The sequence below is a fragment of the Syngnathus floridae genome, chromosome 9, assembly GCF_059516105.1.
Source record: "Syngnathus floridae isolate MCC-2025c chromosome 9, RoL_Sflo_1.0, whole genome shotgun sequence".
Lineage (NCBI taxonomy): Eukaryota > Metazoa > Chordata > Actinopteri > Syngnathiformes > Syngnathidae > Syngnathus > Syngnathus floridae.
In genome coordinates this window covers 2,814,931-2,842,834 of record NC_142421.1, presented here as the reverse complement: position 1 = coordinate 2,842,834, position 27,904 = coordinate 2,814,931, and the positions used below count along the sequence as shown (strand labels likewise).

The window sequence follows — 27,904 nt, the reverse complement described above, 5'->3', positions numbered from 1 at the left end:
TCTTTTGTTTTATTTGATTACTATCACTAATATAGTATATAACATGCACTATATCATACACGTTATTATTTTTATTTTTTTTATTTTTTATATTTCTGTTAGGTCCCAATAAAATAAAAAAACATCACTGTAAAAACATTCACTTAAAATTTTTATTAAAGAGTATTTCATTTTGAAATCATTTTGGCTTTTTCTCATCCAGAGAATTAATGTGCACTTGTAATAAATTAATTTCAAAGTAAACATAGTGTTAACATTGTTAACGAGCTTTTTAAGGCCCGTTGTGTGATAGTAAACAATAAATTACCATTCAAGCAGTATAGCCAAAATGCATGAAAATACAATGCAAAAATCAGTGGAGACTGCAACAAGAGTTGAACAAACTTGATTGACAAATGATCCCCAAACTAAGCAGTGTGATATGAAAATAATATGGCATTCATTGGTAAACTACAGTACACAAACCAAAGAGTAGCGTTAAGTGATTAACAGATTCTTGAACATGATTTCTTTCTTTGTTAGTCAAAGTTTTCAATCACTACTCTCCAACATTAAGACACATTCAACTAGTGTGGTGTGTCACATTTTCAGGCGCCACAGACTCCACTGTGCTTTTTGTAAAGCATCATACCAGCAGCAACATATTGAAATACACTGGCCTGTTACAAAATTCTTGCTAACAAGAGAATATAATGGGCAGATTAAGGGTAGTCCATAACAAGTTAAATACATTTAAGACTAGTCAGTCTGGAAGCAATCTGAGACTAGAGCAACAGAACAGTTATTCACGATTTTGAAATATGAGGACGAGTTTGACAAGAATAATATTGGTTTGCCACAAAAGGGTTCAAATTGGCTTCTTATTGACAGATGATAACACACATCGGTGTTAAACCGTAAAAAGCGCCATCCGAAATATCACATTTTCCAGTATGTTTACGTGCGGGTAATGTAAAATTATTCTTGCTTATCCTCTTGTATATTTTCCTAATAAATGAATGACGTCAAACATGACAGCTTGGCATTAAGAACATGCGGCGTTAATAGCTAATATTACATTTTCTCATAATTTTGAATTAAAAAAAAAAAAATCAAGACAAGTTTTAACTCAGAGCATGTACAGTAGGTAGCCGAATTAGCTGCTAGCAAGATTAGCATTCGTGCTATTGAGTTAACGACAGCATACCGCTATTTTACATATAATACATCGCAGACAGCAGCAGACAATATGAGTTGATCATATATTGGCAAGTCTAGATTGAGTTGTGCGCCTTCAATGTAATATCATGTTGTGCCACACTGCCAGGCAGTATTAAAATCAAGTGGAAAGTTACAGCGGAATTAAAAGCGAGGAGAAGAAGAGGCGGAAAAGTTCTCCAATTCAGCTCTAATAATAGTTGCTGTTCCCGCCAAGTATTGTTCCATATGTTTTTTATGAGTTACTGCTCAGTAACAATTGTGTGATTTATAAACAAGAGTTCATTGGAATAACCTTTAAAGAAAGCAAATATGTATAAAAGAAATAAAAAAAGTTACATGCGCTGATTGGCCGCTCTGCATTTAAGTGGGTGTGGTTTACTAAACGGTCAATCGTTTTTATTTCATATATTGGGGCAACCAGCATCCAAATACAAGAGTTGTCAAAAGAAAAAGTTTCATTAAATGTCATCATAATCTTTAAAAAAAATCTAGAACCAAATTATAGGATAGAAAAATCAGTTGATATTGATACGATTGATCGATCGTGTTCATGGGAGACAACATGCAGTGCGTTCTTGTTCGTTCTTTTTGTTAGCGTTGCTAACCGCTAGTCCACAACCATTTGAGATTTTGTGACACCACAATGTGCTTGGCATACATTTCAGAATGAACAGGAAAGGCACTATAACAAAATTTGACTTTCTCGAAACTTTTCCATGGACATATCAGATTTAGGATGGTCCAGAAATTTCAGCTGAAAGCCAAATAGTGTATCCTTTGCGAGTCATATATTTAGGTCTTTGTTTTGCCTACTAAGTACACGGCGTGAAACAAAGTTGATGAGAACGAACAAAATATAGCAAGACATTCACAAGCTAGGAAATAAGTCATTTCCTGTTAAAGAGGCCTCCTGAAGAGCGGCATACAGTAACTTTGTGTGTGCATCTGTTGGTGTCATCAGGCCAGCTGGATATGCGGTGACTGATCAAGAAAGTCTGAACCCAGAACATCTTGTTCCACAGCTGGGTTCCTGTCAGAGTCTAAATGCTCACCGGGGGTCGCCGACGTGCGCTCGCAAATGAAGAGTCCGCTCCCGCTCCAGCCCTCGCCCCCGTGTCGATTGAGATTGTGCATGGAGAGAGACTTCGCAAGGGCGCCCCCCCAGTCGGGTGCCGCCGGGACGTCGCCCGGCGACAACATGAGCAAGGGGTCCACCTCCAGGCTCACGTGCCGCCTCCAGGTGGCGTCTGATTTTGAGCCGGGTTTCTCCCGTAGCTGCACGTAGCCCGTCTTCTCGCCGGATCCCACCACGACGGAGGGGCCCGGGCCGCCCCTGTGTGCCACCACGCCATCCGACACGGGGCAGCGCAGGTGGGAGGGGTGCATGACGGGGGGCAACTGGAGGGTGAAGCCCCCCGCGGAAGGTGGAGGAGGAGGCAGGTCGGGGAAATGCGCCCGCCTGGTGCCGTTGGGGGTGACCAGCGTGGGGTAGGGGCTGTCAGGCGGCAGCAAGGGTGACGGGGACAGCGAGGCGGTGGACGGCGGGTAGGACGGAGGCGCAGAGTCCGGCGGACCCTCATCGCTGTCGGCCGGGGCCAGGATGAGCCGAAGACCCCTCGGGTGGGCATTAGTGTCGCTTCCCTGCGGGGAAGGCGGGTCTCGGTCCAGGATGGAGGTCTGGTAGTCGGAGTCGCGGTGGCGGTCCAGCTCGAAAAGCGGCAGCGAGGACAGGGCCAAAGCGGACGGACCACGCTGCAGGACTTGGCGGTACACGTCCAGAAGGGAGTCTAACTTAGACTCGATGGAGGAAACCTGGAAGCGAGCGAGAGAAGAATTTTACACAGAGAGCCAACCAGAAATGAAGAACCATGTTCCATGATTTTGCCTCCTCACCTGCCTCTCCACTTTACATACACGGCCCAGCATACTGACGCCATCGTGGGGATCTCCGTCTGGGTTCAGTTTGTCCCTCATCCTCTTATCCACGGCAATTTGGCCTTTGCCCAGGATTTGATCCACCCTGACGCACACAAATCCAAACACGATGTTACTAAACACATGGTCACAAAGTCGAGGTGACAGCAGACTTTCTAAATTGAAGAGCAAATCTGGATGCAAACCTGGTTAGTATAAAAAGGGGAGGAAAAAAAAAAAAAGCACACATCATTGCGTTATTGCGGTCATAGTAACATTAGAAAAAACATCAAGATGTGAAGGTCATACAGTTGTCATCTTCATCCACAAATGTGCCTTTCCACAAATGAAGCAAAAGCACAAGTCCCAAGAAAAACACGTTAGCATTAACGCAAAATCTAATCCCGATTGGTCAAATTTATAAAGTTTAAAAAAGGAGACAAAAAAAACCACTTTCACATTTTCAAACACACCATTCCTATCCATCATCCCCCCCAACATGCGCACTGCAACCATCCGGCAAGGCAAAACAAACAAAATGACAGACAGACGAGAAAAAGCTAAAGAACTAAAAACCCAAATAATAATGATTTCAAAAATAATAAAAAGGCAACCCTGAGGCTGAGCTCTTCTTCCTGTTGCCATAATTGTAATGCAGGGCGGGGGAGGACATGTTCCTGAGTCGACTACTCAAGTTGGCCTGTCTGGACACAGCAAAAACACCACACCTGCCGTTAAAATACATTACCATTACAAATAATTACTTTTACAATAATCATAGGCCATCTAAAAAGCTCTACAATCGCAAGCGCAGCATAACTGGCCATTCCACACCTACACACTAATTCATGTTAGTCCAGTTATTCTACTCTTTAGTAACATTGTCGTCATACAAATTATACAGCAGATCTATTACTGTGCTGGTGTACCTAATGTTATGGCCTTCGAGTCTAGAAAACCGAATGATGGACATAGCCTCTCTTACACTGGCCGTCAAAGAATTTTATTCCTGTTAGCGTGACAAGGAAAACTGGGATGAATGGATTGACATTAGTGTCGTGTTAGTTGAGGGAATATCGGACGCGGGTCTAACCCCGGTGTGGACGACTTCCTCCGGGCCTGATTGTAATACAAATGCAGGGACGGTGAGGAAAAGGTCTTGGCGTGTCGGCTGAGGGGTCTCGGAGCAGGACCTACAACCGTATCTAGTCTGAGGGAGACAAAAAAAATAAAAATCTGCATACAGCTGATCAAAAAGCCTGACGAGAGCATATCAAGAGGGGTGTGTGGACTTTTTATATCCGCTGTAGAAGGAAGAAGAGAGCCCACATCCAGGTGAAAAAGATGCAAAAAGCGGCGGTTGATTTTTTCCAACCTGGTCTGAAGGCTTTTGATGCGACACAGCATGTCCAGGTGTCCCGCGGAGTACTGCTCGATCACGTCCTTCACGTCGTACGGACGCAGCGTCTCCTTGAACTTCTTTTTGGCCACGTGGAAACTCATGATCCTGACCGACACGTATGATTAAAGCATGACGGTGACAATTAGAAACGTTACAGGGACTGTAACAACCGGCAAAAAACAGCAGATGGTAGCAGTTTCATAGCAGACTTCACCCGTTCCTCCCGAGCTTAACAAAGCAAACACTGTGTGGAAATCAACTTCACCAGAGGAAACCGAAGAACCCTGGTACTCGAGTGTGTGACGCCAATAATATTGATGCGGGTAAGCCGATCTGCGCATTTGCTTCCCTTGCCCCTGCCCCATTCCTGATGGGCTCAGCAGTTGTCCGTCTTTCCCGCTGAGAGGTGACAGATGAGCCTCTGTTATAACAGTACCCACCGGGGAGAAGTTACCTCGGATCATAAACCCGACACCTTGGGAAAGCTTGGCCTCATGGTGGGGGGGCAAGTGGTGGTACTCAGTCTACACTATAACAACCGTGGAAAGAATTTTTCCATCATTTCTGCAAGGGCGGCAAACGTATTGGGATACACCACTTGATCAATTAACCAATCAGTGCTAAGCACTCGAGGGGCTCACCTGACAGCTCTGATGACGGCCTTAAGGGGAGCGGACAAGTCCTCGGCCGTGATGTCGCAGTGGCAGCCTCGCTCGTCCTGGGAATCTTCCGTGGTCATGCCAGCGTCCACTGAAAGACGAATAAACAAAGACCGCGTTCGTTAAAGTCCGCAGTCCTTCAGAAATAAGCAATTCACGCATTTCTGTCTGTCGGGGTATTTTGACCTTTTTTATTTGTAGTGTTCAAATGCTTGCTCACCGTCTGAAGCTGTGTTGCGCGTCTGGCTCTTGAGCCTGAGCGAGGGTCGGAACCTTGTGCGGTCATTGAAGCTCCAGCTCTTTTGCACTTTGGTGGGGCTTTGGCCAATTAGCTCACCACAGCCGCTCGCAGCCTCGTTGCCGGGGGAACAGCGCTGGCGGTCGTTAATAGACGCCTGGCGGCTCTTCACGCTCTGCCCCCGCGGGCTTGCCAAGCGGACTCGCTCCTTGAAGCTCAACTTTTGACTGCGTGGGTGAAGGGCCGAGATGGAATGAGGGGGATTTAAGATAGAGAGCAGAAAATGAACGTTATGAAGTGCTCAAGTGTGGCCATCGTAATAAGCGTCATCCAGCTGACATGCCCAAAACCAAAGTGACAAAGCCAGCTTGCTCACCAGGGAAATAACAAGATGCCATCAAACAATAATCTCATCCATAATCTAATCTTCGCACAATTAATAAAAGTATTCTGCAGGATCATCGTCACACAAGTCATTCTGGGGCGCGACAAAGACAACAAACTTTACCCGCAAACTTCACCAAAACTTTCCATGAGACCTTGTCACACAAAGAGCTACAGAAAACAATTTCAAAGGACTTGGAAAATGCTCATGATGCAATTTAGAGTCTTTAGCTGAGATGCTAACAAGTGCTAAATGCAATTGAATCAAATTGGACCAGCATGCAATGAAGCAGGGCCAAGGACAAAAACAAACAAATAAATAATTTTAAATAAATAAATAAAACTTATTAACAAATGAATATTTCAAGAAAGAAATTTGGATATTTCAGAGAAGTGTCCAAACAAAATTAGGATGAAACGGGCATTAAAAGCAGGCATTGAGTCAATGAATACGACTCGCCAATTTTGAAAAACTAAACTACTAAAACTCATTTTCTGCCAAGGAATGCAAGTAAATAATTAAAATTGGACATTTTCAGCAAAAAAAAAAACATTTTAGCATGAAAAAATATTGTGTTGAATGGATTTTACACACATTCAAGGAATAAACAAAAAATACCAATACTGTGGACTGAACCTCAAATCGAACGCTCGTCTAATACCCGAACGCGTAATTTACTATTAAATAACAACAAAAAAAATCTGTGTAATTCATTTGAAACAAAAAGTATATTTCTCATTCATGCTATTAGTCGGTCATTCCCGCAATTTGTGGTGCGCTTGGTTTAGATTAGTTTAAGGACGGGGCAACCGGGATGCTGGGAAGTACCTCCTGTATTTCCTAGTATACCTTCGGAAGAATTTCCCGTGACCCTCACTAGAGTGCATGGGAAGAGGAAAACATAATAAAAAAAGGTGTTGGGAGTGAAAATAACTCACACAGGCGCACACACATTTGTACACGTAAAGAATATTGGCGCAAACACAGTAAAGGTGTAAAATCTTGTGTTGTCGTTGTGAGCCTCCATGTTAGCTTTCAGTGGTCATAAGGGAAATCATTTCCGCTTCAGCGCACAGAAGTCCGATTTAATAAACTGAGGCCCCCGGGTGGTAAGCTAGCGAGTAATCACTCGGTAGCTCTTGCGGGCACAAGGTAGCATTTACGTTAGCACCCAACATAATCAATTGACAAGGCCATCACCCCAAAAAAAAATAATCGAAGACAGCAAATGTCAACCAGCAGATCTCCTCCAATCACGAAGCAGAGAACAACACTGTTGTCATAAAGCTGGCTAGCACAAAATAAAAAAAAAAAAGCCTTTTGGGCCCGAAAGACGATTCATTTGTCTTTAGAAATAGCTCAAATAAAGCCCCCGGTGGTTAATGTCAAGTGAAACAGTAGAGTCGTGAAAATAAAATAAAGTATAAAAAGCCGCATCACAAGTGCAAATTGGGCTTTGGGAAAGCCTAATTAAAGCCAGGGATTTATGAGCGCTCGCCATGCTGGATGCGGATGTGGGCTGCTCTAATTAAACGTTTGGTTTGAGGATGACAAGCACTTTTGCTTGTGTCGCTTAACTGAGTGTAAAAATAAATAAATAAATAAAATAAAATGCTTTCAGAAGCTGCTGGCTCAGCGGGACCCGGCCGAATGTTGCCAGAGCGTAAAAAACTCAATCAGGCTTATTAAACTTTCTATTGGAACTTTCTCCCCGGTTCAACTTGATTTATCTCAGGAGTTACGGTGCATTCACTGGCATCGCGAATAAAACCAAAAACCTTGTGACTTGACGAAATGCAGATGACAATTTTGATTGCACTTAAATATTTATGACTTATGAACATACATTGTTTATGTATATTTCACATTTGCATATAATAATAATAATAATACTTCAGATTCATGTCTGTCTGTCATTTCTGCTGACTTTTGTTCAATTTGATATCTGGGCATGTACTATTTACCCCTCCGGCTATTCAATACGTCCTTATCATTCACACTCCTGCTTGATATCAATACACCAATCAATCAAGCAGTTCGGGTCTAAACAAGTGCTCACGAGAATGTTGACTTGAGAAGCGAGAGTGTGTGTGTGTGTTTGTGTGGCACAAACCTGTATGCGGTCTCGCCCTGCTCTTTCCTTCAAAGGTTAGTGCGACGACGAAGATGAAAAATAAGAGACAAAGGGGAAGAGAGGTCAGTATTCCAGAGGATTAATACGGGAGAACATTCAAGTAAGCGAGATGAGAAGCCAAGAAAGTTAACGCATGCAAGCTGTAGCCATGCACAAGACGGAGATAATGTGAGGTATGAGGAGCTCTGGAACATTTGCTGGCTACAATGACAAGCAAACAAAAGGAAAAGAACTTCTGGCGTCAAAGTGTGTCGTGCTTGGCTTTTTCAGAAGCACCCATTCATTTATTAAAGCCAGTCGATATCGTTTGTGAAGTACAGATTTTTTTTTTAAACTTGGGTATTCATTTACATGGATTTGTGCACATGCGTTGGTGCTTTATGATCTTTTTTTTTTTTTTCGGCCATCTTCTTTTGGATAGGCGTACGTAAAGTGTGGTGAGTACTTTTTCCAGCTCTGGGTGTGCCTAATATTCTGAGTGTGTGTGAATGGTACATGCCAGAGTGCGAAGGGTGAACAGATTGACGTGAGCCACAAAGATGATGGAGGAGAAAAAGGAATGTTTGAGTCCACAAGCGAGGAGGGGGCGGGTTCAGGTTCGGGGGGGGGGGCTTCCACCTACTTGGCGGGGCTGCAGGTATGCAATGCCTTCAAATGAGGCTTCCAGGTTGCAACGGAAACCGAGTTCTCATCGGCAGCGTAACTACGCCAGACACACTACGTGCAGAGGAGGGGGATGAGTTATGATTGACAGGTCAAATGTAAACAAAGAGGGCAGAGGGGGGGGGGGGGGGCATGGAGGAGTAGTGAGGAGGAACAAAGAGAAAAAGCTTTTTTAGGTTTTTTTTTTTTGTTTTTTGATGCAGTGTGTGTGTGTGTGTGTGTTTGTGTGTGGTTGACGGAAGGAGACGGTGGTGATGGTGGAGGTGGGTGGGAGGGATACATGCCTGAGGGGGGGGAGGGCGCTTTGGTAGTGATACCAGGTGGCGTGGAGGTAGGGACGAGCACCATCAGTGGAGTACAGACGCCAAGCTGCCTGGTGGGGGGGTGGGGGGGGGGAGGTGGGGGTGACATGTATACACATTTACACACACACACACATAGGGGGAGCAATGAGACAAAGGTGGTGGTGAGGCAAAAGGGAAGGGCTGCGTTAGGACCAGCGGTCATTTTCTCTTCTACCAGCCAGCCCAAAAACACAGCGTAGAGATGAGATGTATCAAGTGTGTGTGTGTGATGGAGGTGTAATTGATAAATCAGCGCCGCCATCACATTTTAATTCATACACTGGAATCTGCTCCCAAAGTTGCGTTTACCTGTTGGGGTTAAAAGCTTGTCAAGTTACTGGAGAAGAAGAAGAAAGTGAACAAGAAGGAGGAGATGAAGGAGAAACGTATGGTGTGTGATGTGACACATCACTGCAGCCTGGAGGTACATCTGTCCGGGGCATGATCGCCATGGTAACAGCTCACGCCATTAATTACCAGCGACACACATACAGACACACACGCACACCTTCAGAGAACTTCACTGAGAGGTTGAGCAGAGGTGGAAACATGCAACTGTGTGACATTAAACACACAGTGGGGAATACACAAAAAGGTTGGTTCTGATCTTCAAGTGCTGGAAGAGAAGGGGGTGCAGAGTGTGTGTGTGTGAGTGTGTGTGTTACCTGGATGAGGCTGGCTGCAGGATTGCGTCTCTTTTCAAAGTGCTTCTGCCGATGTTGCTCCTGTACTTTAAGGGCAAAACCTGAACCCAGAATGCCCTGAAAGAAAAAAGACACAATGAATCAAACTAACAATGTACACAAAACGTGTAGTGTGTGTGTGTGTGTGTCTCACAGCAGGCAAGGCAAAGAAGGAGATTCCCAGGAGAGCAAAGCCGGCAGACAACAACCTCCCAGTCCAAGTTTGCGGCGTCTTATCACCGTAGCCAATGGTGGTTAGAGTGATCTGAAAGTTCAACGGTAAAGCGCCCGAGTCTCGAATCGTCTATTTTACAAACTGCCGGCTGAGAACAGACTGAGCGCTCCTCACCGTGCCCCACCAAAGAGCATCGGCATAGGTGGCAAAGTCCTTGTTTTCCTCTTTCTCCACCAGGTAGACAAGGAAGGAGGAGAAGATGAGCACCAGGAAGCCGATGTACCACGCAGTCACCAGCTCCTAAAACAACCACAAAAGGGATCAAAAGATCCCATCGGGTGGTGACTTGTGGGAAAACATCCGGAAATTTCTCGCTGCTAACAAAATGGCGGACTCACATTTGTTTAATTTCTTTCGTTTTATCATCTTATGGAAATCCGGCCCTGCCGTCGTACCTTACTATGTGCGTAGACGACAGAGCCCAGCAGCTTCCAGGTCCCTCCTCGCCGGTCCATGCGAACCATGCGGACGATCTGGAGGAAGCGGAGGCTGCGCAGGGCCGAGGCGGCGAAGATGTTGCCCTGGCTGCCGGCGGAAACCACGGCGACGGAGGCGATCAGCACGATGATGTCTAGGGAAGGAGGAAAAGGTCAACCCCGTGCAATGTGTCACCTTCTGAAGTGTCGAGTCAACTCGACATTATTCATCATTTTTTTGTCATTGCCTTCCGGAAAGATACACACACGTAAAAATGCATTGCGTCATACCGATGATACAAAATGGCTTCCGGGCAAAGCGGAGGCGTCCTTGCCAGCCTCGGTAGCGACAGCAGCAGCCGGCGCTCCATATTCGGATGATGTACTCCAGACCAAACACGACGATCATCACAAACTCCTACAAAACAACACACACCAACGACACTTACGTCATAAAAACAATGTCTTTTTAAGTTGAACAAAAAGCTATTATCCTGTTTTATGAATAGCAACAGGTGGACACACAGGTTGATTGTACCTTCTGCCATCTAGTGGTTGAGCATGTCATTGTTCTGCCATAGCTAAATGAACAAAGCCACATTATTTGGAGAGTAGGTAAGCAAATACTCGTTTTCAGACCAGTGAGGTGAAATCTGATATTTATCCTACGGCTTAAAATAATAAATGTCAATAGACCCTCAGCCTTTTCAATTTCGCATGGTTCATCAGTTGAGAACACACATCTGAATTGGTTGTGTGTGTTTGTGGGGGAGTGTGTGTGTGTGTCCTACCAGAATGAGAAGACAGTGCGAGGAGAATTCCTGGTGAGCGGGAATGGTGGAAAACACGGAGAGCACCAAGCATCCAAACACCAGGATGAACCTGGGGAGACAAACACAACTCAGTTTTGCTAATTTGGTGATTATTTCTGAAACATAAAAACAAACAGCTCACGTTAGCTTATATGCATGATGTAAACCCTAAAAAGGAAAAGTCGGAAAGGAGGAATCTATTAAAATCAGAAATCAGATTCTTATGGGAGGGAAAAAAAAGATTTGAATTTAAGCCCATATCGCTTTACACACATTTATCTCATTTAGATGAGACACACACGCACTCTTTGGCTTTAAGCAAAACACTTTGTAATAGGTGTAAAGAGTGTTAAGAACTTCCCTACACACTCCATAAATCATCGGGGTGAGTGTGCGTTTGTGCGAGAATGTGGTATGCAAGAGCAGGTCACCGTTTTCCACACATTATCATCCTGACGTAGCGTATGTGTACGTACGTGCCGCCGCCGCCTGAGCGTGCCAAGCTTGCAGGGCTTTTCAATCAAGGCGGCCGAGAGCGAGCGAATGGAAAGAAAGAATAAAAAAAAGATGCAACGATGGATGTGGAAGACAAAACAGGGCCAGATGAGACACTCGCTTTGAAACATAAGTTTTATACCCCTGCCTACTAAATATATAAATAACTTGGAGATGTGGTCAAATAGCAAAAATCTCATTTCTTGGATTTTAAACGTTTCTGTGCAGCTTGAGCTAAAGGAAAGTAGCAAAAAAAAACTTACCAAATGCAAATATAGATCAATTAAATTAATTAGAGATGACAAAATACAAAGGTTGAAAAAAAAAGGTAAAAAACCCCCAAAGTATATATATTTTTTGACAGAAAAAAAAGCTAACTAAATCTAAAAGAAGACAAAACAAGTACGTAGAAGATAATGAACAGGACAAGTTGTCGTCGGAGGACAATGACAAAGAACGGAACGGAGCGGTCGCCAAGCCTTTCCATCACAACCGATCCTGTTTATGCACTCGAGCGCGGCGGCGATGATGGTGGTCATAAAACTCGCGCCTTTTATTTCCCAGCAACGCCAAAACACAACGAGGCACATTTCCATCGCTTCCTCCTCACGCAAACTGCATCATAACTTGGATTCTGATAACAATCAAAAATCTTGTTTGATCTTTTTCTCATCTTTGTTTTCCTTTCTTCATTTAGGTTCAGTTTTGTTGATCTTTTTGTTTCCACGTTTGTTTCATCTTTGCTTACTTTTGTTACCTTAATGTTTTCTTCAGCTTTGTTTACCTTTTAATATCTTCTCATTTAGCATTTTTTGGGGTAGTCTATTTATGTTATATATAAAAACATGTTTGTTATAAAAAAAAAACATATATTGAGATATATTTATTCATTTAAATATTTATTTATTATTATTTATTACGTATATATATTAAATATATATTTACATATAAAAAACAAATAATACTGAACAGGAAACTAAGATGAGAGACATTCCAAAAGTACGGAAAAATATGGATGTGTGGGAAGGTTTTCATGAGTGGTGCTGATTGCCTCCAGTCCTGGTTGGCTGATGGCGGCATGACAGAAACATGACGTCCGCTCCAACGGTTGCGTGTCCAGAGTGCGTGTGACATATGGCTTTATCATGGAAGGCATCACGACAGACTACATCTGTTACAAAGATTGTGTGTGCGTGTGAGATGATCCGCTCGCACATCAACTGCTTTTATTAATTCCGTCTTGACACTCTCATGTCCGAAGAATTGAAAACATATGAGTCATACATACATTTTTTTTTGTGTAACACTTCAGCAAGCATCAAATCGGATTAATTGTTTTTTAATCGTTTTTTCTACCCGCAGAAAGTTGAAAAATTAACCTAATTTAAATTTGAAAAAAAATCAAAACGCGGATTTATCAATATGGTAAAAAAAATCACAATTTTGATTGGAAAAACAATTATCATCCACTCAAGCAAGGACGTAATATCCACACTTTTGTTTGGCGCGACTTATTGTGGTGATTCCCTCAAACTAAACAAACAAAGCTAAGATAAACTGCTTCTCTCTAACACCAACAACGAGGGATGCTTTTCATTCCTAAAATATAAAGTCAAATGTAATCATGAGCCTTCCCCTCTGGGGCTAATCTGCAGAGTTGATGATTTGAGCGCTTTGGGAAAAAAAAAAAAAAAAAAGAAAGCACTACGTAATGGAATATTAGTGGCTGTCGTGTCTGGCTTCCTACTACTGTTACGGCTGCGTTTCATCTCACACGCACACACACTTAAACACACGCACGGACGCGCAGAGTCTGAGGACGGCGGTCTGGACAGCATCAACGGCGGCGGTCATCTCGCCGGTGTCTGGGTTATACACAGTTTAAAGTTCCCTTGGCAAGACCCACAAACACGGCAAATGGGAGCGTGTAAGCCAGCTTGTTTTACGCCACAAGTTTGGAGTCATTCAAGAACATTTTCCGTGAAGCCGTCCAACGCAACGGGATGCCTACACCACATCACACGGATGCATAACGAGAAAAAAAAGGAAGCAAGCGAAATGTGGAAGTTGGCTGAAACGCCTTTCGTTCTGAGGACTTTCTGCGACGTGCCCAAAGTGTCTTGGTTAAGACGATTAATTAAGATTAAAAGCAGTGATTTGAAAAGTGTGGTACGCTAATGTTACCTCCCTCTAGTGGTGCATGATAGAATTACTGAATTAACTGTTCGAAGGCTACCAAAATGATTGGCTTAAATATTTATTTTTTAAATTGATACACTGCATTTGTGAAGCACATAGTGATCATATAGTATGACACATAACATTTACTATCTATTACCGTACATTTGTGGGCGGGGCCTAAATAAAAAGCCTTGTAACTTTCTTTAAGCCTGGATAGCGAACGCTCAAATTTAGCCTTTCATGAAGCTGTCATTAGCATTTTTTTACGATAATTGTTAATAATAATAATCAGCTGCTGGAACATCTCGAGTGGCATCTTAGCAGCTGCTTCTTCAAATCGGCCTCTCCCGTGCGGAGTGGCGCTGGTAAAGGATACACTTTCCCTTTTTAACTGCCCTACATTCCCGCAAAACACACACACACACACACACTTATAATGCTGCCTGGAGATGAGTGATGACCACGCGATCACCTTAAAACTTCTCTTTGCTAAGCGCTCTACTTCCCGAGGGCCTACACTACATAGTGAGGCTTTTTTTTTCCGTTAAGGTCTTAATGTTTGTGTGTTGGTCCCCGTCACGGCATCTGGAACTTCTTCCCATTTCACCACCGTTTATGGTAGAGCCATCACCAGAAGGATGCATGGACATCTATGGTGCATCCCTCCTCCACACCCCCGGGTCATGGAGCTCGCTAGCAAACAGGTCAAAGATGGTCATCTTAAAATTCAATGGCCGGCCTGACCACTTGGGGGTTTAAACCTTGAATCACCACTGACTTATTGAAATATAAAATTTTGTTTGACTTCTGAGGCATGTTTTTGCTCTTCTTTCCTCAAACACCACCGAGCAGTAAAACCTACTCAGTTAAAAAAAAACAAAAGTTTCCCACATAGTTTGCCCCTAAACGCATTGGCAAACGACGAGACACTTGTAAATATGCTAACACAAGCTAACCGCATACAAGGCTTTTAAATGGCTGTGTTGACGTCGCCTGTGGTCGAAGTGTTACATGCTAACATGCTAACACACTATATATACACAACTGTTAGATGGAAAATAAGCTTTCACTTAACATTTGACCAATTCTTAGAGTTTCAAAGCCTAATTTGTAATTTGTTGTAATTTTGATAATGTTAGCATAGCATCTGTTAGCAGTTTAGGATTTTGGATCAATCTCCGAACTAATGTCTGTGTACTCTTAAACTCAATAGCACATCACTGAGGGACAATATATTCCGAATTATGGGTTGTCATAGGTTGTTCGCATGCTATATGTTAGCATTCTAGCTTTTAACACTAGACTGGGTTGGAAATCAAGGTATCAGGACATTTCCAAGCATGTCATAAGGAAGAAACCACAGACTCGACTCAACTTGCTGTCTATTTCGGGTGGTCCCACCATGGCGACCACTGCACTTAACATCAGCCCCCCCCCCTCTCCCCCGAGACAGCACTACGCTAAATGAGAAGATTTGTCTTGTCAACAAGGCGGTGTTTGTTTCACATTGGCCTCCTTACACTCGGGGCTATCCCAGCTGACTTTGGGCGAGAGACTTGATACACCCCGGACTGGTCGCCGGACTGGTCGCATATAGAGCACATACACTGACAATATATTGCTGTATGAATAAACCAAAAATATGAATTGCTTTGAGCTAAATTGGACTGCCCAATCAAAACAACCTATTTTCAACAAGATAAAAAAAATAGGGTTTATAGTATGCTGTAATTATTGATTCTCGGGGTATTGTGACAAAAGAATGGCACAAATAAATCATTTGGAAAGTGTTTCAAATCTGCGAGAAAAAAAAATTCTTTACAGACCAAGAAGCTCATCAGGGAGACAAAATTGTGTGCTTATGTTTACGATACACGGCTGGTGTCAGACTGCAAGACCGCAGGGATGGGCTAACAGATGCTAAAATGAATTATTCTGGCACACAAGGCTAATTAGGTTGGGAGTTTGGTGACAAGTCATGCGTCACCGGGCCAAATAAAAGCTAGTCATTAGATGATGATGCCTCACTATCGCCCCCTGATGTCAATCAGCACAAAGAAAGTAACAAAAATGTCGCAGTGTTTGCCGTTTAAATGTTCTCTCAATGTCCACATGCCACCTTGAGGCCTCTGCAAGTAACCCGATCCGAGCCGGGGTCTTTTTTGTTCCCGCTTGCCTCTAAATATAAATCCCTGGCATCGAACGGGAAAACGGATCCATCCGCCTTTCCTCATTTGACACCGTGAACAAGTCGAAAAACAATCCTCAGAGTCGGACCCAAGATGGTCGATGAGATGTTCTCGTTTCCGTGATCGTTGGACTCATTTATCAAAGTGATATTTTTATCACGTTGATGAATGACTTTCGAAGGAGACTGGCCGCGGGATGGAAGAAGAGCTTCTTGATGAATTTCACTATCAATCTTTGGCTTTGTACAGCAACCTCCCATTTTACTGTATTACCATTCTGTGTGCGAGTGTGTGTTCCTGTTCTGCAATCTCTACGTAGCTCTATTCATGACACCCAATACATTTTAATCTTTGTGGGGGACATATCAACTGGTCATCTTTCTATTTTTATATGGGCACATTTTGAATGTGTTCCAAAATCCCTAAATTCCCACTGTAGTTTAGCCTCTTATAGAAAATGTGTGTCTGTCGACCTCTAATTGTGCGGCACCACAAGTGACACTCAAACTTTGTGTTTCTCTTCATGAGGACATTTTAACACTGTGTGGTTTTTTTTGTCTTTATTTTGGGAACATTTTAACAGTTCTTGTTTCATATGTGTGTCTCTGTTTTTGTAATTTAAGAAAAAAGACTATGTGTGTGTGTGTTTTCTAATCATTGTGTAGCAAAACATTTGACACACAAATATTTTATATGTTTGTCTATGTTTTCCATTTATTAGACTTTGTGTGTGTTCTTATCTTCCTATCATTGTGCGAAATCCCACTTGACAAAAAATACTAGCTTCTTTAACCAAATTAGAGAAACAAAAAGGTACAAACATGACCTATTTGTACGTGTGTGACGGAGATGCTGACTAGAGCAGGAGGAGGAAGAAGAAAAAAAGACTCCATTATGAGCCATTATGATAATCCAGGTCAACATTTATGAGTATTGATGCTTTAATTTGTGCCGGAGAGCGGAAGAAGATGCTCAAGTCATAGCCACTGTATCTTTGAAATTACATTAGCAACCAAACAGCTTCTTTTTTTTTTTTTTTTACTGTCATCCCTTCCAATTTCCTCTCCACATTCCATCACGCTGAAGGAAAAAAATATATATTGCAAACCTATCTCTTGTGGTGAATAAACACGCAACTACACGATTAATTTGCAGGATTGCAGATTGTTCTTGGGTGAATTTATTCCAGTCGAAGCGTGCTTGTGAGTCAGATGTTGGCACGCGCCGCGGGAGCAAATGTGATTGACTTACGCCGTGTGGGAGCGCAGTTCGATGTAAATCAATGAGACCTCGCAGACACGGCAGGAATGTGGCAGGATGGTGACGTCACGGGAATAAAAGGTCATTCGAAAAAATCGTACTTTTTTTTATTGTTGCTTGTTTGGCACAGTAAAGCAAAAACTACTCAACGGATTTCTGCGGTGGGAGTTGGAAGACGGGACAAAAAAAAAAATCATTTGCATTCACATTTGGTGAGCGTGCAGCGTTCTGCTATTTGTTATTCCATTTATATGTTGGATTCTTTTCCGCAAATTGCTCATTGAATAATTCATGAAGCTAAAGTTTGATGTAAACAATTAATCAATTTCGGATGGTAATTCAAAACATGTCCTTGCACTACTTTAACAACAAAGGAGCAAGTTTACAAAAAGCCTCGCCAGTTTGGCCAGATGACTTGACTGACTTTATTTTCTAAGTGACTTTAATTCTCGTTAAGTACATGTGTCCAAACGTAAATCACTGACGCGATGCATTGTTGAGATGCTTCGAAGGAACACACCGTATTCCCAAAGAGGGGACATCTTCTTAAAAGCACATCAAGTACAGACGGCCAGACGGAGAGTCCCAATAAGTACAAAAAGGAGGCCTGGAAATTGCTGCCCTGCTGCAAGGCTCCTTTGTCTTATCCAGGACTTGATTTGATTGGATGATAATCCCGATGATTATGCGTAATCAAAGCGCTAACGACTAGCTCTCTCGCGTCACGATGCTTGGTTGACGTCACATGACATGGAAAATCGTTTTTTTCCCCTTTCAACATTCATTACTGTCGAATAAATGACTCAATTAAACTAGTCAGCCTTTGATGACGTGCGATCATATTTTTTTTTCCATTTGTTTTCCACTGTTAAAGGCTACTTGAGGTGTTTTCGGTGTTAACAAATTGATGAGTTGCCTGAAAACAAAAAACTTTTACCTTGTCAAATTGATGCAGATAGCTACGTGTGAAGAATGAATGAATTCATAATGAGAGTAGGTGGAAGACCGCGTCGGCCAATTAATGGAGTGAAGGTCGAGAAAAGCAAAACGAACAACGTCGGAGGATGTTTTGTGTCGTATGTGTCGGCCTGCGCATCGATCTGCCGTGTTGTTTGTTCTACTTGGCGCGGAGACACGCAAACACACATAACAGAAGGTAATCAATCCACAGCCTCTCTCCGGTGAGAAGGTTGGCCAAAGTGTTGCTTGTTGTCGCGGCAACCGGGAGGAGAATCAGACAGGCCGTGACAGATAGATGCTTTCCACATTACGACTGTGCGTGTGTGTGGATCCAACAATTAGCCACGGCCCTAATCACCAGGAAGGAGGTGTGCGTCCTTTCGCTATCATTACGATCAATAATACATAAAGGTCGTGAGGAGGAGGGAGGCCCATAAGGTGTTGGCCCTCCAAATCCATTTAGCAGAAGCAATCGTTAAGCAGCAAGTATACGAGCTCAAAGTGGAAAAATCGTTAAAGGCCTGTGTGGAACTATTTCACTTCAAAAAAAGAAATTGCATTTTTCTATCATTTTTGTTTTATTTCTATGGTTAAAAAAAAATACATAATTAACTTAAAGGAGAAGTCAAGTCCAAAAAAATATTTTTAATGATACGTTCTATGCACCTCCACTCAGCTGTAGCCCTCAGAGATATTCAAAAGTATTGGTTTCAATATCGTCAAAATGGTCTCAGTAATCGGTAATGGTGCATTGATTTCGATGATTTCAGCGATATGGCATCGTTAGCAAATCGTGCAGTACTGCACCGCACCATTGTAAAGCCTCCAGATGAAAAACGTGGCGATCCATCCATTATTGTCCATTTTGGGTTCAAGCCAGGCCTGAAGGAGCTGCTCTCAAGTTCCCTCTCTTTAATGCGGCCGGGCTGAACGCATCGGCGACGCAATCGTAACTCATCCCGGGAACATCGCCTCCTCCTGGCTTTACTTAACAAGGTCAGGAGACGACAGGCTAACGGAGACGACAGGCTAACGGAGACATTTGTCACGCGGCAGACGCTCCTCGCCTATTAGCATTGCCATGTGTGTGATCGATAATCTTTTTTTCGTTTCTGCTGGCTGCCGATTTGGGGTAATGTTATTTTCCAAAATAATGTGACCAATAACAAAAAAACCTTGACCATTTAACTTTCATATCTGTTTCATATCAGGGGGGGGGGCACGTTTGGGTGAATTATTGAGCAAGTGGAATATGTTTAGTGTTTTTTTTGTCAAATATATTATTATTTGTATAAATGTCCACTCATTTACTGCCCATCCAACTGAAAAGTACATCCCCCAGTCAAATTTTCCATGGAAAGTTAATAAAGTATCTGTCTAGGGGTGCTACTATTCTTTGCCTGCACAAAATTATATTGCCTCGACTTGGCAGCTCTGGATCGCATTAGGGCAATGTTGAAGAATGAAGACTATTATATGAAATCAGTATAGTGCCAGCCACGGTATTAAAGTCGTCTTTAAAAGCAAGCGAGCCGGCTCGAAATAAATGAATAATAAATGATTGAAGTATACGAGTCGGCTGCAGGCGTCTCTTTTATCGTTCCACGATGGATATCAAGGGAACTATCGGGATAGTTAAGTGTTCTTTGTCGTTTGACTTTTTTTTTTCTCGTGACACGAAATAACGAGGATGGTGTTTTTTTTAAAAGGATACCAGAGACGCAATTTATTACCATGACAGTTTGGACTCCGGATGCAACAATTCCATATATAATTGATCTCAATGGGAAATTTTGCGGAATAAATCAAAATTGGATTAAATGAGACTCATTTGAAGATAAGCGGCTAATGTGAGCTTCCAGCATGGAGGTGGTCGCCACAGCTGCTTGCATTCTCGGCGAGCGTATCGAGAGAAGGAAAAAAAAAAAAAGACAGTTGGAGCAATTGGAGCGAGAAGTGCACACTTGCGCAGCATCGCGCCATGTGACGTAGGGAGGGACATTTAGGAAGTATGCAACAAGAGCTCCTCGAACAGGACGTGGGCACTGTTGACCGTCCGTCTTCCAAAACAGAGTGCGCTGTACTAAGCGGCTGACGAGATGGAATCATTGTGAACCGAGTGTAATAGAACAAAGTGAATTATGACGCTATAAAAACACAAACGACGTTTGTTATTGCTTTGGCTGTGTCGCAAGTGCCAGAGGCTGAGCTGCTCTGTGTTTGTTCACCGAGTGACCCTTACCTAATATGTTCCATGTGGCCTACTGAAAAATCCTAATCCATATACCGTTAAAGCCCCTCAATGGTGACCTGCTTCTATTTCGGTTGAATCAAAGTTTATGGCTCGCGCACTTGCAGACACACAACACACACACACATAGGGAGAAAGGAGCTGCGATACTATCCAAACAGCCAGCTGTCCTGTTGTGTCAGGCCGCTCGCTCTGTTGGCTGCAGGCCTGGGAGAAAGCTTACTTTGACAAAACAGAGCCTCACTCCGCATTAGGCCCAACTCCCGTCAATGGACTGGGCCCAAAGCCTACAAACACACACATACGCACACATATGCACACACGCAGCACACATAACACACGCCGCCAGAGAAAGTGTCTCCCACACTTTCATTCACAGGGACATTCTCTCTCTCCTTGCGGCTTGTTCGCCATCGCCCGAGGATGCCGACACACACGCACACGCACGTGAAAAAAACGCCAAGCTTTCAGTCTCAAATATGAGCTGCCGATTACTGTCAAAACGCTGGTTGCTAGGGGCAACCCTGACTATGCTGGCAGATATCAGGTTGGTTTAATTTACACTACAGTGAAACCAGCAATACTTTGACAAAGCCCGTTGTGTAACCCACCTGATCGAATCTATTTCATAATTTAAAAGTCTGGATGTTTCTATACCATATTTTTTTTGCAAACCGCTACCAGTATGAATTATTCAACTCTTTCAATACTCGCAAGTAGCGATACCAAGTAACCGATACCACACTTTTCTTCCTCTTTTAAGAAAAATCGCACTGTATTATATACTAAATAAAATGTAAACGACAATGTAACACGATGAGCTGGTTCATTAGGAAATAAATACAAGTACAGCGGTATTTGTGGAATAGGCATGTACCTTTAAGGGGCGTGGCCGAGAGAGCAATTTCAAATCATAATTTGCGGTAATTACAGTTTAAACTAATAATACAGCAAGATGGTCTACGAGATTAAGCCACACAGGTCCAGAAAGCAGCATATCCATTTCCCCCCCTCCCTCATGATTTCCTCCCACTGCACTCCCACCGCATCCCGTCATTACAGCGGCGTCATGAATCACATGGGGAAAGCTAGCAGCCGATCAAAATGGTATCACGTCTTGGAATAGATAGAAGAAAGCCACCTGGGATAAATAGCAGTGATCAATTATTTACAATGTGTTAGGAAGGTTTGCCTTGGATGTTTTTGCTATGTGTACACACACACATATACACACACATACAAATACACACATATACACACACACATTGACAACCTACTCAAATATTCACTCGCTTGAGGCCCCAAATGGTTTGATATCAGCTCAAGGTATACAGATGGACTACTGTAGGCTGCCTGATGAAATCAAAATACGGTATACGAGAGAGATAGTTAAAAAAAAAAAATAGTAAACTTCTAGAACTGAGTTGTGGATGATATTTTTATGAAAATTCTGTTTTAAGGCCAAAAAACAAGATTGGAATGTGGAGGATTCAAATAATATGCAGCATTGAGTATTGTGGGTGGGTGGATGGATGGATGGATGGATGGATGGATGGATGGATGGATGGATGGATGGATGGATTGATGGATGGATGGATGGATGGATGGATGGATGGACAGCTGCAATTATTTAGACAGTATAAGGGATGAAAAGTCACCAAAAACTGTTATTTTTTTGTTAATTGCTTCATGAGACACACACGAAGCTGAGCCGCACTTATTGCGTGATCGGCTCGCATGTCCCAGCACATCCGCCATCCTCAACATCCCTCCCGATGTTGCACATTCTCACCCTGACTTGTGACTGATGTCCTCCTCTTTGACACCTTATGGCGCAAAAACGCTTAATGTACGAACGACACGCAACCAGCTGGATCATTGCGACAGAACGCGAGAGGTGTGATAAAACAAACAACAAATAGGAGTTCAAACTAGTTGGTGACATATCGTGAGCGGTAAAGCCAATTAAGGCGACACTGTCGATTAATACAATTTTGAGATGTGTAACTTAAAGGGGCGTGGCCTAGTGAGGGACATTCAGGAGCTGGACTCAGGTTGGCTGGTTTATCGACACGTGAGTGTGAGTAGTGGCTTAAAGCAGATTTTGCATCTGTCTCTAGTCAATAATAATCTCCTGTTTTTTTTTTAAATCAATTTAGCTTTTATAAGGGACCTATTCAGAAATACTCACATTAAACCTACAATTTATTATTTCTATTTTTACACTTATGGTTATATCCCATTACATTGTGTTAACATGATTTCTTTTCCAATCGTCTCTACTGATATGAATTTTAGACCATATCACTCAGACCTTGGATGATGTGAGATTTTTGGAACATAAAATATGTGCCTTGGCTCAAACAGGACAGCAAATGCTACACCACAAGGACATTTAATCCCCCTTGAATAAAACGCGGAGTGTCACATTAAGCTACTCCTTTAAATATATCTTTTGTTGTACTGTATAAATAACCCCGAATGAAACAGAACAGAGATGTGAGGTCTGCATAACAATCACAAGCGTGAAAAGCTTTTTTTTTTTTCCAATGAGGTCACGCTGATTCATGTAATAATAATCGTCTTTTGACACCGACTGGCTCAAAGCGCTGCTGATGCTTTGGAGATGGATGAGAAAGGCTCCTCCGGGGCTACAAAGGAAAAAAAAAAAAAGTCAAGACCACGGAGGAGCTGCACCTTCCTCAAGCACGCATGCGGAAAGTAGCCATGGAAAGAATCTGTGGTTTGCGTGAGGTTTAGCGCCACATTAAAAAGAAGCACTGCGTGAAACCGCAATGGAGTGGAGCGCAACGGGAACGGATCTGCTTCCTGTAATGTGCTACAAGTGCACTCCATAAAGACAATACACACGACCAGGGGTGTCCAAATTACGGCCTGGGGAACATTTGTGGACGTTCATTTGCTCTCCTACGCCTGCGGTGGGTGGAGACATCTTATGAGTATTAGATGTCAGGCTAAAATATTAACACAATTTAATAAATACTCTAAAACTGGGCATATATTCTAGTGGGATACAGGTTTGACAAACTATTTATTGCCTTAGCTTAGCATACATAGCATAGCACAGCATAGCAACGAAAAGGTCAAAAAGTGCCTCTAAAGATGTTTTCAGTTTCTTTGCCATAAAAGTGTGACGATTAGCATAGCATAGCATAGCATAGCATAGCATAGCATAGAAGTGCTAAAGTCAAGTGAAACAAAAAAAGGGTGGAAAATTTTGTCTTGGAAGATCAGCACAATAGATGAAATAAGCTGCTAAGACAGCATTATTTACTTTCATCGCATGTCTTCCAAAACATCCGTGGAACTTTCCAAATAAAAGCCTTCGTGACAAACATGATTTCCACCCATTGGAGATGATTACTGATCGCCTGACTAACATTGGGAGGAAAAGCCTTTTCCATTCACACCAATGGGAGCAGCTGTGAAAAGAAGATGGAGAGGTTTTTTTTTTCTTTTCTTTTTTTTTTTTTGCACGATTGGTGCACACTGTCAAAATTGCAATTCTCTTCACCGCTGAACGAGGCACCGAGGCCATTGACACCATGGAGGTTGTTTTGATTTTCACGCCTCAGGGCAGAACCTCAGGTGGTTTCATTCTGTTGATACCCCCCGAGTGATTTAAGGCCAAACAGTGAACTCAAAGGAAACAACACATACAGTACAACCTCCTTCCTTCCTTGCTTCCTTCCTTCCTTGGCAATGTTTGAAATGGAACTATTTTGTCTCCGATGATGCGTAGCATATGTGGAGTATGGGAGGTGAAATGCTTGGAAGTGACTGAATGCAGAAAAATGAAAAGGAAATGAGAAAATAAAAAGAAAAAGGTCAAATGACAAGAAACATTTTGAGAGAAAAAAAAAAGAAAGAAATTTTTTGACCCATTCAAACCATTCCAATTTCAAAATACTCAGCTCATTCAGAACATCTTGATTCCAAATAAAATTTGCAATAAAGAGAATTTGACATTACTCCCTCCTCCTTACACAATTTTTGACACATTCAAACATATTTTGCAAGCTATTCCCAAATGTGAAAACGACATAAAAAAAATAATTAAATAATCATGTGAAATCCAAATGAGAAAATGAATGGACAGGAAACTGTGCATCATCTTGAGCGTGCGACTGTGGCTGGAAGTCATTTGTGAATGCGTGATTTGTCCCACAGACTTGTTTTTTTTTTTTTTTCACGCCATCTCATTAAGCAGCCGGATGTTAATGCTGCCTGTTTTCCAATGGGAGCACTATTTGGCAAAGAAGAACAAGCTTGCTCATGTTTATATTCACATTGTAGTCGGCAGTCGGTCGATGCAGCTACGCGTTGAAGATTCCACGTGTTTACATGGATTAAGAACACACACGCTCATACATAAGCCACACACACACAGACACACACAGACACACACAAAACGGCATCTGTTTCAACACAACCGAATGATCAAAGTGAATATTTCTTTCATAAATCACATACTTTCTTGTGTTTGTCTGCGTCTCCGTGAGAGGGTGACACATGTGTGTAGCATCTGACTCTGGGCGGTTTTAAGTTTTTTTAAGACAAAAAAAAAAGGAGAAGAAAGTTTGGATTGTTACTGGAAACTTTTTTTTTCTTTCCCTGAACAGCTGAAAGATCCCAGCGAGTCGGCACGCACCTGCAGCGACTTTCCTACTGAGAGTTTAAAAAGTCAACCCGTAGCACTAAAAATATTCAGGTTGTTATTTTTTTTTAAATAAAAATAAACAATTTGAATAAATACATTGTTTTTTGCAGTTTCATAAATTTCAATTTTTTTTTACATTTATTTTTGAAAGAAAATAAATGATCTTCAAAATTGCAGGGCACAAATGCTAACCACTACTCCACCGTGCTGCCAAAGCAAATGATTTTTATCTCATTAGGTACGCCTGTAACGCATAGCTTGATGTTGTTAACCTATATTAGCTCATTTGCATTTAAATTTAGGTCGGAGGAATGAAACCGCCCAACATCCAGCACACGACGACATGTGGGGTGAAGAAGAGGATGAGCTTGAGGAAGAAGCGTCGAGCAGATGTAACGACTTAACCCGTCGACCTCAGCTGTCCCGCCTGAGCAAATAATAAAAAAAAAAAAAAAACATCCACATCCTGCTGCCCGCACATACAGTCACTTGTATTCATGTGGATACATAGAGCAGATGCTGTAGCCACAATTAGAGATCTTTTTTTTTTTTTTTATAATAAATAAGTATTTCAAATTCTGGAGCCAAAAACGAAACTGAATCTCATGTCGAAATCCGTCTGCGAATGGTTAATACGCGTGACATGTTTACAAGCAAAGAGACACATCTTCTTCAGCTGCGACTTGACTAATTGCTTAATAGAAAGTGCATGTTGTTTTTCCAGACACGCACACAATGGAAACGGGCCACTTTCACACCAAAGTAAAGGCGGAACTTTTTTTTTTTTTTTTTCTTCCCACACAGCAAGTCTCTCTGTGTGTCTCCAGATCATTGGGACGGTCACGCGAGGAGGCCCCCGGCTAATATTTCAGTCAGCCTGCACAGCTGACAGCTCATTGACCTTCTCTAAGAGCCCCGGCGCATGTGCCGCGAGCTTCCAGTCTTACATAAGTGCACCGAGGAAGCTGTCCGTTGTCGAAGCGCGACTTCATCCGGGGGGGGGGGGACGGTCCGAAATGCCGCCAGATGACACCCCGTGTTGTCATGAGCAAAGGTTATCGATGTCTAATGACTTGATTTCCTCAAGTAGGCTCTGGTAACTTGTACGACTATGGATGATTAAGTAATTAATTGGGGAATGGTATCTACTCAAGTTGGAGGTCATTCGTGTTCAGTTGATAAGAAACTTTTGTTTCTCCGGAGCGATGAGGCATTTATTTCTGTAAGTGGATGACACATTTAGCAATCATTTGAGGAATGGCAATTAGATAAAGCGATATTCCGCCTTTGATGGGTTTTGTGTGAAATGCAAACAAACGATATCGTGACACGGCCAGAGGATCATACGTGAGCAATTAGATGACTTACCGTCTGTCATTAGCTGAACATGCTCGACTAGAAGAAGTTATTTCCAGTACTTCATGTATTACTTCTTTCACAACATTTAAAAGTCAGCAGTGCAGCTGACATGGCAGCTGGGTGACCTGTTGACACTTGACGATTTGTCAGTTCATTAATTACGTGCGATGACAGCTCAAGAGATTTAGAGTTGGGATTCCGTTAAAATTTTAAAATGATGGTGGAGCTGAGGATGAGGATGAACTGTGAGTCAGCGCTTGGAATTGAAGTGGATCAAAATGGGAGAGGAGAACTTAACCATCCTCTCTTGCTCTCTCTATTTGTCAATGGATGCGACAGATGATTGTTTACGTTTCAAACTTACCATAAAAAAGAGACTTAATAATAGATTTTATTTGTAATAAATTTGACAGAATTTCTAAATATGGTTTTGATAAGATCATAAATTGTTTTGTCTACAATTTTTGGGGTTAAAAATGAATGAATATTGATTAGGGAGGCTGAGCACCCCTAAAGTTGACAGTAAGAGCAATTCAATGTGGAATTGTGATTATATTAATAAAAGTGGACTCACACAAAAGCGTGGTAGACGAACGCCCACTCTCGGGGTCTCTCCAAGACGTTGTACAGGTAGTTCTGGAGCCAACGGTAGCGCGCGTTCCTCCGGCCGCCCTGCGCGCTGTACGCCAGCGGCTTGCCCAGCAGGCTGAGCCGGGCGCCATGCTTCCTCCGGTCGGCGGCACCGGGCGGCCCAAGCCCATCCCCAGCCACGACTCCTGTCCGAACCGCGTGGTTCATCGTCGTCTGGCCGAACTCCACATCCCTCGGGGGGAAGTCCCGCGCCAGGCGTCCCGGGGAAGTCTTGAGCCAGATTCCGGAACCGACAACACCGACACCACAACCGCCGCCGCTCTCGTCGCCGCCGTGACCCCTCGGCATGGCATCACCGGCACGGGCGTGGAGGGCGCTGGGATACCGGCGGACATTCACACGGGGCCGGTGGCTCCACTAGTTTAAGGTAGGTCTTTTTGGAGACTTTTAGTGCACACTCGTCATCTTTTATGGTAATGTGGCTGTTCGGTCCGAACACTTGTGTGCAAGACAGCGGAAGAGTGGGGTTGTGAAGAAGTGGATCCATGGAGACATTTGTGGGGAAGGGGTGGGGGTGGAGAAAGGGGTGGGGGGGGGACTCTCCCCCTCCCACTCGGGCTTCTTTCTCACCACCCTCCTGAGGTGACCAAAGTAAACTACTCAAACAAAGTACTCAGACTACTGTAAAGTAGAATTCAATTAGTATTTTTTTAATTGCGTCACCAACTTTATTTTTGATTTCATTTTCTTAATTTATTTGCGCATAGTGGGCAAAGATTATTCACACTTTTAAAATGATATTTTTGTTCTGTAAAGCGCTTTGTTGCGGCTGTCAGCTGTTGTGAAAGGGCT

General features: G+C 42.8%; 1 protein-coding gene across 3 annotated transcripts; it reads right to left on the bottom strand.

Moving 5' to 3' along the window:
• Window positions 1-138: 138 nt before the first annotated feature.
• Window positions 139-27,616, bottom strand: kcnq5a (potassium voltage-gated channel, KQT-like subfamily, member 5a). Of its 3 annotated transcripts, XM_088385083.1 has the most exons (16): window positions 27,036-27,616; window positions 11,065-11,155; window positions 10,565-10,691; window positions 10,253-10,428; window positions 9,972-10,097; window positions 9,777-9,887; window positions 9,605-9,700; window positions 8,555-8,649; window positions 7,912-7,938; window positions 5,396-5,640; window positions 5,158-5,266; window positions 4,490-4,621; window positions 4,208-4,324; window positions 3,729-3,818; window positions 3,094-3,220; window positions 139-3,012 (listed from the first exon to the last, which is right to left on the bottom strand). In XM_088385083.1, exons 1-16 carry the CDS (start codon window positions 27,398-27,400, stop codon window positions 2,158-2,160), a joined length of 2,889 nt encoding a protein of 962 aa, XP_088241209.1. In that variant the 5' UTR covers window positions 27,401-27,616; the 3' UTR covers window positions 139-2,157. The 3 variants fall into 3 exon arrangements, with proteins under 3 accessions (XP_088241209.1, XP_088241212.1, XP_088241210.1); XM_088385086.1 differs by lacking the exons at window positions 3,729-3,818; window positions 4,208-4,324; window positions 8,555-8,649 and adding an exon at window positions 8,880-8,968; XM_088385084.1 differs by lacking the exons at window positions 3,729-3,818; window positions 4,208-4,324.
• Window positions 27,617-27,904: the final 288 nt, after the last annotated feature.

What these genes read in the sequence shown, in the direction of transcription:
- kcnq5a (XM_088385083.1), bottom strand. Translation starts at nt 27,400, where the DNA reads ATGCCGAGGGGTCACGGCGGCGACGAGAGCGGCGGCGGTTGTGGTGTC. An exon ending in TTCGTCTACCACGCTTTTGT is followed by an intron (nt 11,156 to 27,035) that starts GTGAGTCCACTT and finishes TTGTCTCCCCAG; the next exon opens with GTTCATCCTGGTGTTTGGAT. An exon ending in GAAGCCATTTTGTATCATCG is followed by an intron (nt 10,429 to 10,564) that starts GTATGACGCAAT and finishes CTCCTTCCCTAG; the next exon opens with ACATCATCGTGCTGATCGCC.